Source organism: Lagenorhynchus albirostris, chromosome 17 (assembly GCF_949774975.1).
Source record: "Lagenorhynchus albirostris chromosome 17, mLagAlb1.1, whole genome shotgun sequence".
Classification (NCBI taxonomy): domain Eukaryota; kingdom Metazoa; phylum Chordata; class Mammalia; order Artiodactyla; family Delphinidae; genus Lagenorhynchus; species Lagenorhynchus albirostris.
Window position 1 is genome coordinate 73,057,312 of NC_083111.1, and position 14,201 is coordinate 73,071,512.

The 14,201-nt window shown below is 34.2% G+C and overlaps 1 protein-coding gene across 6 annotated transcripts in view; it reads left to right on the plus strand.

The window, feature by feature from the left end:
* The window catches only part of EFR3A (EFR3 homolog A), a 101,483-nt gene that overhangs the window by 48,646 nt on the left and 38,636 nt on the right, over positions 1 to 14,201 (plus strand). For all 6 annotated transcript variants that reach the window (XR_009536563.1, XR_009536562.1, XM_060128523.1 and 3 more), the window contains exons 7-12: positions 980 to 1,117; positions 3,361 to 3,439; positions 5,608 to 5,743; positions 7,492 to 7,659; positions 11,686 to 11,800; positions 13,049 to 13,100. Coding sequence is in view for 4 of the 6 variants with exons in the window: in XM_060128523.1 (XP_059984506.1) it covers positions 980 to 1,117; positions 3,361 to 3,439; positions 5,608 to 5,743; positions 7,492 to 7,659; positions 11,686 to 11,800; positions 13,049 to 13,100 (688 nt within the window). In the remaining 2 variants the exon portion in view is untranslated. The remainder of the gene's footprint in view (positions 1 to 979; positions 1,118 to 3,360; positions 3,440 to 5,607; positions 5,744 to 7,491; positions 7,660 to 11,685; positions 11,801 to 13,048; positions 13,101 to 14,201) is intronic.

Genomic DNA, 14,201 nt, shown 5'->3' on the forward strand with positions numbered 1-14,201 from the left:
GTAGTTCTAAAATTTTAACTTAATTTGTAATTGTGATGATTATGTGTGCAATATCAAAATAAAAGTGGTCTAGAAGTGAAAAGGTGAAACTGGTTAACTCTGCAAGCGCTTATATGTTTATCAGAATTTATGGCAATTACAGCAAGTATTTATGCTAGATTCCTTAGATGTGATTGTCTCCAGCTTTGGAAACCTAAAATGTGAAACGATATATTTTAACACCTTGGGTATTTTTCCTGTTCTTGGCAATGTAGCTGAGGTTAGTTTTTCTGTCTAAAATATTTATTCTTCTAAAGGTACCTGGCTAGTTGAGAATTGACTCCCCATAATTATAGCTCTTGAGGTACAGGATTAGCATAAATAGGATACAGGAATGCTGATACCATTGGTTGCCAAATTCTAAGAAGTTGTGTTTTCTCGTGGTTTTATCCCAATGCTACAGATACATGCTTTTTTGAAATTATTATTGCACATGAATACATGAATCTAAAATAAGGTTTTAAAATATGAACAAATAGTGTCTATTGAAGACATCTACTTATACAAATGTTCTAATTAGCTTTTAAATTTTTATTTTTTATTCAGACTGTGCCATAGTTTTCTACTTGATTTTATTTTTGCTCACTTACAGTTAAACTGGGTGATCTTTGGGCACCTTGTTCTTACTAGGATTTTGCTATAAATGTAGCAAAGTTGTAGGAAGTTAACAAAATAGCAACTACTGAGTATTTTGCCTTTAGAAAAGATATTCTATTAGTTAGAAACAAGTTACACAAGTGAATTTAGCTCTCCAATTTTGAAAGATTATGTGATTAGCTTCAAGGTGTTGAGTTCATGAAGTAGAATTAAGCTCTAAAGTTATTTTGGGATAACAAGAAAATATCATTCTAATATTTCCGAGAAGTAAAAATCTGTTCTGTTTAACTGTCAGAACTAGTGTCAGAATTCTCGCATTCATTTGTTTGTCTTTATTTTTCAGTCGCATAGGCCCTCCTCCTTCTCCTTCAGCAGCTGACAAAGAAGAGAACCCCGCCATGCTGGCTGAAAACTGCTTCAGAGAACTGCTGGGCCGAGCGACTTTTGGGAACATGAATAATGCTGTGAGACCAGTGTTTGCGTAAGTAGTTGGTGTTTCCCTGCTTACTTGTGACTGTGCTGTGTTCCTTCTGTTGTAATTTACTTGCAGAGGACAAATACCCTTACCTGTGTGAGTGAGTTATTAATAGAGCCAGTGCAGCAATGTGGGAAGGGTACAGGATTGAGTCAGACAACATCCCTTTGAGCACTTGTTCAACCACTTCGCTAGATTTTCCCCCTTAAATAGGAAATACAGTCATGTGCATCATTTCACTAGAGTTTTTATTCACACCTTGAAATGTATATATCCAGTAAAATATTAAACGAATGTCCAAGTATGATGTATCTTATTTTATTAACTTCTGGTCAGTTCCTCATATTCCCTGGCTTCTGTTTCTTGGCTTTCTTTTTGCCATGGCTGGACTGCCTTAGGTCGCATTCTCTTCTCTGACTAAATTTTATCTTATACCCAGTGACTGAGCAGAGCAGGAATATTAAATATCTCGTTGGTACTTATATGCTGCCTTCCAAGCAGAATACATTTGTGAGCCTTGAGTTTCTCCACATAGACGTTATCTCTCAAGCCTTGTAAACCCTCTGAGTTCTAACTCAGTTGTCAGATGATAGATTTATATAACATTCTGTGTAATTTCTGGACATTTTTGCTAGTCTTTCTTTTGTTAATCATTTGCCTTGTCCTTTCCCCTTCCTGACTATAATAATGTCTTTATAGCATATATAAAGTAGTCAAAATGTAACATCCAGAATTCTTTATTTAGGGCAGATATTTGGGTTCAAAGTTGAGCTTTAGTTACAAGAATCTATAAACCGCAAAATTAAGCATCAGAGAAATATTATAGTGTTTTCAAAAGGATTCCCCCCACCCCACCCCCGACTGCTACCACCACCAAAAAGTTGAGATTTACCGTTTAAAGACTCTGTGAGCTTATGAAAATGCTACTAAGAACTAATCAAATTATGTCAAATATAACTAAAGGCAGATTTATTTTTTCCAGACATGCTGATTTAATATCAGAATTCCAGCTTTTATCTTGTTAACCGAGAGGTAATCTCTAAGGCCTTAAAAATATAGAGAGCTAGTCTAAAAGAAAGAAACTACCGAATTAACTATAATTGATTACTTGAGTAACTTGGAAGTGGGCCATATTCTTTTCTATGTAGAACTTAGTGGACTTACCTCCTGATCATGTGTTAATTAATCTAATTAAATGTTAATTAAATAGTTAATTATATATTAGCTATTTAGTTAATTAGTTGATTAAATATTAAATGCCCTCTGCAAGTAAGGTACCAGGTATTTTGGGGGAATATATACATGGATAAAACTGTCCTAGTCCTTAAAAACTTGATTGATAATTGGCATTCCTAGTGGCTTTTTACCTTGTGTGTTCTGTGAATTTTAAGCTCATATTCATTGTACCTTTATTTGTGAGAATTCTTTGAGGCTTGGATTAATGGTGTGTACTCCATGAGAGACTTTATTTTGCTTCTGCTGAAGGCATGGATGCAGTGTTATCCAGGCACCACTTTGAACTACATTCTTATCTTCAGTTTTTTTGAGCCACATAGATACTTGTGAACTCTGTCAACCAAGATGATACTTGTGAATTCTGTCAACCAAGATGAGAGCCTGGGTGCTAGGTGTATGGTTGAATTCTTCAGAGAGACTTTCATTTTTGTGGTTCTTCTCAGAGCCAAGGCCAACACAGACAAGCTTTTTGACAGTCTTCTACAACATAGAACATTCCCCCAGATTCATTGAAGGTGTCATCTTTTAAGGCTTGAATTGATGCATGTGTTTCTGATCTGATAGCCACCTTTCCTGGGTGGACCCTAAACTTTGTCTCCAGTCTCCTGTGTGTACAACCCTTTAAACCACTAGCTATCAGCTACCAGAGATCTGAAGATGTGCCTAAGACAACTGCTGGCTTCAATGTATACTTACCTCTCCAGATTCTCACCTTCTTGTGGAGTCTGGACTGAGGGGCTTTTCTTTCTTGCCAGCTCATGTTGGTATTGAAAAATCATATATATATGTATATGTATGTATGTGTGTGTGTGTGTGTGTGTGTATATTCTAGTCTTTTATTGTTACTGTTTTATGAAAGGATTTGGCAGTTGTTGTGGAAATGGAAACATTGACTTTCTTTTAGATAATATTATTTTGATTGGTAGGCTTTGCATATTGTTGAGGGTTCTAGAGGAGAAAGTGTAACAAAAATAAGGAACTCTTAAAGGAATTTTCTTACTGTTAATTTACAGGCATTTAGATCATCACAGACTATGGGATCCCAATGAATTTGCAGTTCACTGCTTTAAAGTTATAATGTATTCCATTCAGGTAAGGATTGGTTACCTGTTATATTTATATATAAGTAATTTTAGTTCTGTGTCGATAAGCATGTCCTCAGACAGAGATAGAGAACGATGTAGGAGATAAGACGTGTTCTTAATTTAGTTCTTTGTCTCATTTATCTTTATTTACCGCTTTTATTCTTATTTGCCAAGATGAAAAAATATCTAATTAAAAAGAACTAAATGATTTTATGATGACAATCTTTATTGTGCATATATTAAATACATTATTGAGCATTTATATTTTATGATAAACTGATATTAGAATTGATATTTATAGTCTTTATGCATTGAGGCACCTGACGAGGCACTCTCATCTACTGCAGAGGACAGCCTTGGTTTTCTTAAAACTTGAACAGACCCAGTTAGCTCTTAATTCAAGTGGGATTTTAGGTCTTTATTTTTTAACACTGTCTACATTTTTAATGCCCTAAAAAAATCATCATTAATTTAAAGGAGATAAGGTAGTAAGAAGCAGTACAGCTTTTAGTATAGGTCATACCAGGATTTTCATCCTAGATGTGCTGTTTACTAGTTGCATAGAACTTGGGCAAATTATTTAGCCTCTCTGAGCTTCAATTTCCTCATTTCTGAGAAGGAAATGTTAATGAATTCATTGAATGGTTCATTTTTATATTAAGATAGAAGGTACCATTTATCAAGTGCTGGCTATACCTCTAAATATGCTAGTAACCTTATGTATATGCTTTATCTCATTAATCCTCCTTATTTTATGAAGTAGATATTGTTATTATCCCCATTTTACGGATCAGAAAATGACCTTTAGAGCGGTCAGGCACCTCACTCAAGGGTACACAGGTAGAATGTAAGGATTCAAATTCTGGTCATTCTGTTCTAGAGCTTTTGGTCTAAATTCAACATTAAGATTAGGTTACTATAGCATGCCTAGCATAATGTAGGTTTTCAATGCATGGTAGTTATTATAAAGCTGGTTTGGGTGTGGAAGGATAATTTAAAAAAATTTTTTCCCAGTTTTATTGAGATTATAATTGACATATAACATTATATAAGATTAAGGTATACAACATTGCAAAATGATAACCATAATAAGTTTTCTCAAGATCCATCACCTCACATAGTTGCACATTTTCTTTCCCCTTTGATGAGAACTTTTAATTTAATTTTAGTTTAGTAGGTGAGAAGTTGATCTGGCCATCTGTGGACATAATGAAGGCTGTTCCCCTGGTTTTCAGTAGCCTTGTATTTCTTCATTTGCCTTCCTCATTCAGATTTAGTTACTAGATGAAATTGTTTTTTACAAAAAGTAAAGTAAATTACAAAGTTGAAGAAACTGAAGGAATCAATAAATATTTGTTGATTAAATGTCTGAGAAATGACTTCTGGTCCACAGCATTGCTTTAGAAGGAGCTTTAAGCGCACCATATGTTTTTTGAGGTCCATTAATCAAAAATTACATGGTAGTACCCACCAGAATGGGAGTTTCTGTTTAATAAGACTATCCTGATACAGTCAAAACTTCTGATCGATTTGATTGTTTTAATTGCCATTTACTATAAAATTGATATAAGAATCATTCTTAGGTAATATTTCAACCTCTGTCCATAAAACATTAAACTAGCTGGCCCTGATCAGGAAATTTCGTCAGGTACACATTGTTAAGACTTTAATTTTGGTAGTGGCTCTTGATTAGATGAGAGTTTTGACTGTTTAGCATTGTTAGATGTCCATGATAAGAAATAGTATGTATCTGGTTGGGTAAGAGAGAAGTACTATAAATGTCATAATCTGTCTGTTTTTTAACAACATTTTGTCCTATTATCAAGTTATAAGAGTGTATAAATATTCTTTGTGGAATTACAGAGAGGTACAAAGAGTAAAAATGTCTCATAAGTCTCCCTCTCAGATGACCAGTGTTAATATGTAGGCATATATAATTCCAGTCTTATATACTTTTTAAAAAACAGAATTTTATTTAACGTATTATTTTACAACTTACTTTCTTTCACTCAGGATATCGTAAATATTTTCTGGTATCCCTATTTATTCTTAAAAAGAACGGTTTCTAATGGCTACATATTGTTCCATTAAGTGTCACATGGTTTATCATTCTTATGAATTCTGCCAGGATGCATGTAATTGTTCATATATTTTTACACTATTTTGTTCTTTTAGGCTCAGTATTCTCACCATGTGATCCAGGAGATTCTAGGACACCTTGATGCTCGTAAAAAAGATTCTCCACGAGTTCGAGCAGGTATTATTCAGGTTCTGTTAGAGGCTGTTGCCATTGCTGCTAAAGGTTCCATAGGTGAGTGCCAGCACCCCCCCACAAAAAAATTCATTAACCTTTTTCAGAATTTTCTTTTTCAGTAGGAATAGCAATGTGTGGAAAACTCTTTGAAAATATTTGCTATGTTTTTAAATGTGCTCTAATTTCTCTTGAAATGTTAGGTTCACATGACTGTTGTCAGACTTCCTTAGTTACAGTTAAACACTTCCCTCCAGATCATTCTCTTCTTCCCTTCCTCCTTTTTTCCAATAAAGATTCTTGAATACCAGTTAGTTATATGCTAAACATTGGGAGGGTACAAATTCAAGAAAGTTATGGTTTACTTGGAGTTAGATGACTTTACCTACACTGTAATACAAGGCAGAATTTGATCACATATCATAAGAAAACCAGGGTCCAGAGAAGGGAGGGAAAATGGATCAGCAGGAGGGAAGTATTATGCAGCCCGTTTGACGAGGACGTATGGTGGTAGTGTGGGGGAAGCCCGAGAAGCGGCTTAAAGTTCCACTTGTGGCCAGGCCACGGGTGTCATTCTACAGTGGACTGACACGAGTTAAAGATTTACTGTACCCTTCATCAGAGATGTGTTATAGGGTAATTCATCTGGCTGCAAAGCGTAGGACACATTAGAAGTCACAGGTGGTTGTCACCATTGTAGGCACAGAGAAAGAACTTGTCCTTGATGGCAGCAGTAGAAATGGGAACGTAAAGCCAGCTGGATTTGATAACTGACTGACTAGAGGGGTAACAAGGAGAAGGGACAGGTCAGACATCATGCTTTTTCACTCACATGGGATTAGAAGAATGGAAGGGTCCCTAATAAAATTACTGAAGTTAGGAGGAAAATCTAGTTATGGTTTCTTTGCTTCAAAATGAAAGTGGAACTGTACATTAGCTGCTGAAATATTCTAATATTCACTCACTGTCAAATGAGAGTGGGCATTTTGGATATGGACTTGTCATTACTCATAACTTATCTCAAAGAGATGGAAGCAGGTTACTTAATTGAAGAGTTAACTTGAAATATGAAGTGAAACACAGATGATGCCTTGACTGAATCGTCTCACCTGCTAATATCTATTATGTGTGAGGTTGCTGTGTTTTAGGTTCCGTACATTCAAAGAAGCATTTGAACGTGGCTGCCTGTCCTGGAGAAAGTTGGAATCTAGAGTAGGAGGCAGAAATAAAAACACTGATTAAAGTATAGCGTGACAGATGCAGTGCCAGAAACACAGGCAGAGTATTTATAGTACTAAAAACAGAGAGCATGGTTAGTTTACCTGAATGTGATAAATTGGCTAGTTTCTGTCTAATAATTGAGGCAAAATTCTTTCTTCTTCAGCCTCAAAAGATGCCAAATAAATTTCTCAGGCCACAGTGAGCTATATTATAGTTCTCTGGATTCTGACCCAACAGTCAGGTTATCCCAATACTGTACACATTATTCTGAGTAGACAAGATTAGATAGATGGAAAGTTTTTGGTAATCTTTATATGAATATACACATTTTGTGTGGTTTGTACCAAGGATTCAAACAGTGATTTGCTCAGAGATGCCCAGTAAATGTTTGTTGGAATAGCTAGGAGACTTTCTTATTTAGGTATTTCTCATTTACTTTTTTAATGTGCTAGTTAGTTCATAAATTATGAAGTATTTCCAAGTACTTAGAAAATATGCAGAAATCTCTGTTGAGAGAAGTATGAGGATTGGATTTGAGTGTACATTACCAGAAGAATGTATCTGCTTACATCAGGGTTCATTTGCAGGACCCACAGTGCTGGAAGTCTTTAACACCCTGTTGAAACATCTGCGTCTCAGTGTTGAATTTGAAGCACATGATTTACAGGGAGAATCTATAAGCAGTGCCAACTTAAACACAAATTCCAAAGACAGTGATGAGAAGATTGTGCAGAATGCTATCATCCAAACAATAGGTGAGTACATTTCACTTTTCAAATTATTCTGGAAAACAGCAATTCAGAAAGCCCTCACAGAAGGTACTTGTCTCTTACGGGACATTAGTCAAAGGTGAATGATAGCTTAGACTTTTAAAAGAACTTTCTGTTTGGAAAATAAACAAACATAAGAATACGACAAAGAACACTGTATATACCCTTCACCCAGATTCATCTATTAATATTTTATGTCATCTACTTTATCATTTCCTTTCTCTCTCTGTCTGCCTTTCTCCATCCCTTTCTCCATTTCTCTGTGTGTGTATGTATATGTGTGTATATATAGATATGCACACATAAGCACATATATAAATATATACATATAGAGAGACATAGATACATACATATACATATCTACATTTTTTTCCTAACCACTGGATGGTAAGTGCATGGCTCTTTACTACAGATTATTTTTCCAAAGAATAAACCAGAGTACTCAAAAAAAAAAAAAAAAAAAACCAGAGTACTCTTACATAACCAGAGTACAGTTATCAAATCAGTAAATTTAACTTTGATACAGTACTTTAGTCAAACTTTCATATTTCAGTTTTGTCATTTGACCCGATAATGTCCTTTATAGCGTGTTTTTTCCTTAGGTCCAGCATCCAGTCTAGGATCATTTAGTTGCATTTAGTTGTGATGTTTCTTTGGTTCCTTTAGTTTGGAACATTTCCCTTTTATGATATGGGCATTTTTTAAGACTATAGGTCCCCCTGACCCCTGACTTAAAAAAAAAAAAATATCCTCACATGGGTTTGTCTGCTCTTTCCTCATGATTAAATTCAGGTTATGGGTTCCTGGCTGGATACTACGTAAGTGATAGTGTTCTTCTCAGATTATCCCATTCGGAGAAGTACACCTACTTCTCGCTGGTGATGTTAGTTTTGATCACGCAAAGTATTGTTCTATTTCTCTGCTGCACAGTTTCCATTTTCCCCCTTGCAAATAATAAGCAGTCCCTGAGAAGATACTTTTAGGCCGTGCAGATATTCTGCTCTCCATCTGAACTACCCCCTAGATGTAGCAACCATTCAAAATTCTTAGCTGAACCAGAGTCTTTACCATGATAGTTACAAAATGATGGTTATCAACTTGGCACTCAGGGTTCATTGTAAGCGAGAGCCCCTTTTTCTCCCTACTTATGTATGTAGGAATACATGTGTTTATTTAAATACAGTGGTATGAGCTCATGGATTTATATTTTTATCTTCATAATTTATTCTGTATTTATTAAATTATTATTATTATTTTGGTGGTCAAACTGTTCCAGATTTGGCCAGTGGAGCCCCTATTTTCTATATCTTTGTAATATCCCCCCACATTTCTTTTAAGCACAGCCTTAGGTTCATTTTATACTTCCTGCCCCAATCCTTGAATCAGTCATTTCTCTGAGGAGCTGTGGTTCCTTTTAGTGGGGAAAGGCACTAGAGACCAGGATCTGGGTACTGATACTCAGGCTTTACTATCATATGCTTCCCCCTCCCCTCACACACACAAAGGGTAAAAGGGTAAAGAGCTTACTTAAAAAAAAAAAAAAAAAAAAAAGAAAGAAAGCAAGCCATGGGGAATTTTTTGGGAAATTAAATGATCAGACTGTATATAAATACAAATTAAAGCAATCAAACTCTTCCTACTTTAACCCTTCTCTTGCAATATTTTCTTTAGAGTATCCAGATCACATTTTAATGTAACTGTATGATTTCTAGGATAATTTCCAAATTGAGTTGTATTCTTGGGTTTAGTACCTAATCTCTAGTGGTTGCTAATAGTTTCCACTAATAATAGAGTCATATAAATTTATTCTGGAGCTCAGTTTATGCCTTTTATTTGAGTAATATCCTACCTATGGGCAACTTGTTTATAATAGTCCTTTGGAATATTTAATACAGAGTTTTCCTTTGTTTATTTCTAAAGTTTTATGGATATGCATACATGCATTACGCATCCACATTCAGCACCTTTTTATTGAACGTATTGAGCTTAACACCAGGCCATATGCTTGGGCTTCTTGATGCACGTGACTCCTACCTTGTGGATGCCTTTGGTTGATCTGCTTGGGGTAGTACCTCTGTTCCACCTAATCACAATCTCATCATGTGCATAGAAATTGTCCTCATTAGGGCAAAGGCCCAGGGTGTCTGTGATATTTTAAGATGGTATATCAAATCAGCTAGTCTTGTTTTCAGAGAATTAATTTAAATTGCTGTAGTGACTTCTAGTTAATTCAGTGTCACTGTTTTACTCTAGAGTATTTAATTTATTGTTTCTCAAGTATGTTGTTATAAAATGTATATACCACAGACAAGCAATATTTCTGTGACATAACACATTCAGAATAACGTGAAAATTAAAACATGAGAGAAAAACAATGCAGTGTGGCACAGCGAATAAGACTTTTATTTAAATCACACTTCTGCTTTCCTCAATATTTTCTTTCAGAAGTTCTCAGTATTCTTTCTTTATCAGGTCACGTGAATATCGGTGGGACACAGAACAGGGCTGCTGTAGCTTTTGCCCTTGAAGACAGGAGGCGGTTGGCCAAGCTCGCTCTTTTAAAATAATGCTCTGCTCTTTTGGGGAGGCTCATTAGCACTTCTATTCAGCAGTTCAAATACAAACAATGGGAATAGAGAATGAGTTAACGTTCTGGCTGTCCTCACAGTTGACTTGTTGGAAAATTTCCATCTTTGTGGTTTATGACCAGCTTGCTTGGAACAGAAAATCAGTGACCAGTTTTGCACAGTGATGAGGAACATATCTAATTGGGTTCTTGGAAAGTTGAAAATACCTTATAGAGAGGAAGCAGAGAGTAATAATAACACACATAGGCTTTGGAAATGTGAATAGATCTCACCTCAGGTCTTAGTGTTAGCTGTGTAATTTCTTGTATGAATTCCTAACCTCTCTTATCCTAATTTCCACAAGACGAAACTGACACAAATAATAGTACCTAGATTCATAAGGTACTATTATTTGTTGCTGTAAGGATACAAATACAAAGTAACTTCTTACCCCATAAATACGTGCTCAAGTGTTAGGTAGAATAATATACTTTATGCTGATTGAATAATGTTCAGATCATGAGATTTTTGATTGCTAGAGTATGTTATAAAGAGAAATGAGTTTTACCCCTAGATCTAATCAAAATGATAAATAGAACAATTTGAATTTATGGAAAGAGATTATTAACTCCAGTAATACAGGCTGAAGAGTTAAGTTGAAAAACTAATTTACTCTTAAAGAAATATTGAAAATGTAGGTTTCTGTAATGATATGTTGCATTTTAAGAAATGATCAAAAAATAGCCAGGTTTTAATACCTGTTCTGATCTTTCAAAGAAACAACAGGGTTAAAAGTTTGAGTAAGTGATTATTAAGTGTCCTAAGTCTTCTGTGACGAGGAAGTAAACTTTCCAAAGCTATAACAGATAAATTCAAAATGTGCACAATACCCAAGAGTTCCTTGAGAAAAATGACAAATAAGTAAATAATTTGAATTATGTATATTGAATTAATACTGAATTAACCCACAGTGTTAGACTGTAAACCTGGCTCATTATAATGGCATTCTAGAACATTTCAACAATCCTGGGGAAGCCAAAGTAGTGGCCTAATTATTGACTTTCTTACTAGAACAGGAATTTAGGCTTACAAAATGGGAACAAGGGTTTCATCAGAAATACTACCAAAAGTTTTTTTTTTCCTTTCTCTAAAACTCCAGTCAATTCAAATTGATGATTTGCCACTGTTAACTGTATGCAAAAGACTTTCAAACATTTATCTTAATCTAAGTATTAGTCCATTATACACATCTTATAATGTACATCATTAAATGATTTTTACCAAAGAAATTATAATATCTTTAGACTTACATGTAGCTCAAAGACATTATTTTACCACATATTGAAAGCTGTGGTTAAAAATATATTATGATTTTTTATTATATGGAAAAATAAACTTTTCCATTTGCAAAATTTATCTTAAATTTATCTTAATATTTTTATAGGATTTTTTGGAAGTAACCTACCAGATTATCAGAGGTCAGAAATCATGATGTTCATTATGGGGAAAGTACCTGTCTTTGGAACATCCACCCATACTTTGGATATCAGTCAACTAGGGTATGTGTATGTAGTTGTTCTGTGTTCTCAAACTGTAAAGTTGAATTTAATCTTATATTAAATTTTATCTTAAATCTATAAAATGTTTTGTCTTTTTACTCAGTAATAAAAGTCCTGTGGTGTTGTTATGGCACTAGATTGCTAAGCAGTTGAATCAACATTGCATGCTTGGGTGGGAGGATTTGGGAGACTGGGGTTGACACATACACATTATTGATACTGTGTATAAAATAGACAACTGATGGGAACATGCTGTATAGCACAGGGAACTCTACTAATGCCCTGTGGTAACCTAAATGGGAGGGAGGTCCAAAAGGGAGGGGATATCTCTATACGTATGGCTGATTCGTTTTGTTGTGCAGTGGAGGCTAACACAACATCGTAAAGCAACCATACTCCAATAAAAATTAAAAAACAAAAAACAAAACAAAAAAAACATTGCCTGCTTTTAGAATCAGTTTTCAGTATATCATAAATTCTCGAATTTTCTTATTTTGGCTAGGTGGAAGGTCTATTCAGCCTGGGCATTTTCTATATATGTAGATTATTTAGGGTAAAGTTTCAAGTTTGTCACTGTGGAAGGAATGTTTACTTATTTCTAGAGTTCTAGAACTGAAAGTTATTTTAAAGATCATATGTCTTGGCCCCCTCCCCTCATTTTATAGATTTGCTTTGATTTTACAACATGCTAAAGCCTTAGTTTGTAAATATGTTTGTATGTTGCTAATTTAATAAGGAAATGATACTCTTATTTGACTTATATTTATTTGGCCATTAATTAGAGAACGCTTTCTTCATTTGTTAATTCTTTTTTGAAGAACTATTTATATTAGAATTATTTAGGCACATTCTTACCTGCTTATTAATATATGTTAAATAGATATTATGTTTGTCAATTATATTTGCAATAGATCTGTTCTCCAATTTATAGTATCTTTTAATTGAGGTTGTTGTTTTGTGTATTCATACAGCTGACTTTTCATGTCATTACGTGTAGCGGTCTGTTTCCTTTGAGAGCCAATAGCTTTTTAATTTTCTTTGTTCAAATTTGATTTATTTTTTAACATATACCCCTTTAATTCATGTGAAATTTACTTTAGAGTATAAAGTGAGCCTTGACTTTAGCTAGTATGAAAATAAACTCTATATAGCTAATATGAATAGAGTTTTAAAATCAATAAATAATAATGTAAGGAAATGAAGTTAATTCCTATTAATAAGATAATACCACTATTTTGTATATTTTAGGGATTTGGGAACCAGACGGATTCAGATAATGTTGCTGAGATCTTTACTTATGGTAAGGAATTTAAGACAGGTGAAGAACACACTTAACCCTAAATTATTAAGGAGGTTAAAAGAATAGCTTCACATTATCAGTTTCTTTTTCTTGTATTATAAGATAGTATTTACGGTAAGTTTTTTTTCTGTGGTTTATATACTTGAATATTATGCTTTTCATTCTTTAAAATTTTACTTTTATTCTTTATTCCTCACTTCTCCTGTCGTCTTATTTGATCTTCATAATGATGCAACATACCGAGGGCAGGAAGCGCGTTGCCATTTTATAGATGAAGATGCCTGGGCCCAGCTAGAGCCAGATTTGTCAGTCCTTTCCTATGTGATCTTTGCTTTTTTATTTGTATCTTGTTTGAGAGCTCCTTGCCTACTCTGATGATATAAACACATTTGTTTATATCTTCTTACGAAAGGTTTAAAATTCAGCTTTCCACATGTAGAACTTTGATCTGAGGTTTATTTTTGTATGTGGTATAAGATATGGATATATTTTTATTTTTTCTAGGTGGGTAGTAATTGTCCCACCAATTTCTGCTCACTTATAAAATCACCTTTATCCTATAATGAGTGCCCAAATATAAATGTTAGATGTTCTATATATGCTAGTAATCCTGAATATAAATAGAGATTACCCACATGAAATTTCATTTGGTCCTAAGCCTTTTTATTAAATAAATTCCCTGAGTAAATAACCTTGTCTCTAATCCTAATTGTACTACATAGTGAACTGAATGAATTTCTGTGTGGTATGGTTAAACTATTTAATAGCATTAAAGTATATGCTAATTAAAAGCTCCAACTTTAGACATAGGGATACACTCAGAAATGTCACATCAAATAAAGAATAAAGTACAGCTTTCCAAAATGAAAATGCTTCCCTATTAACCTAAATTGCTTAATTTAAAATAAAAGAATTATTTGCCATTTTAAAATTTTCAGGTCTTACCTGTGTTATTTGCTGCCTGGTCTCCTTATATCCATTTAGGACTGACTACCTGTTCCATATATTCTTAGTCTCTCTGAGCCTCAGTTTTCTTTTACAAAATGGGGGTACACTAATGCCTAGCCTCATAGGAATATGGTAAGGATGAAGTTAATACAC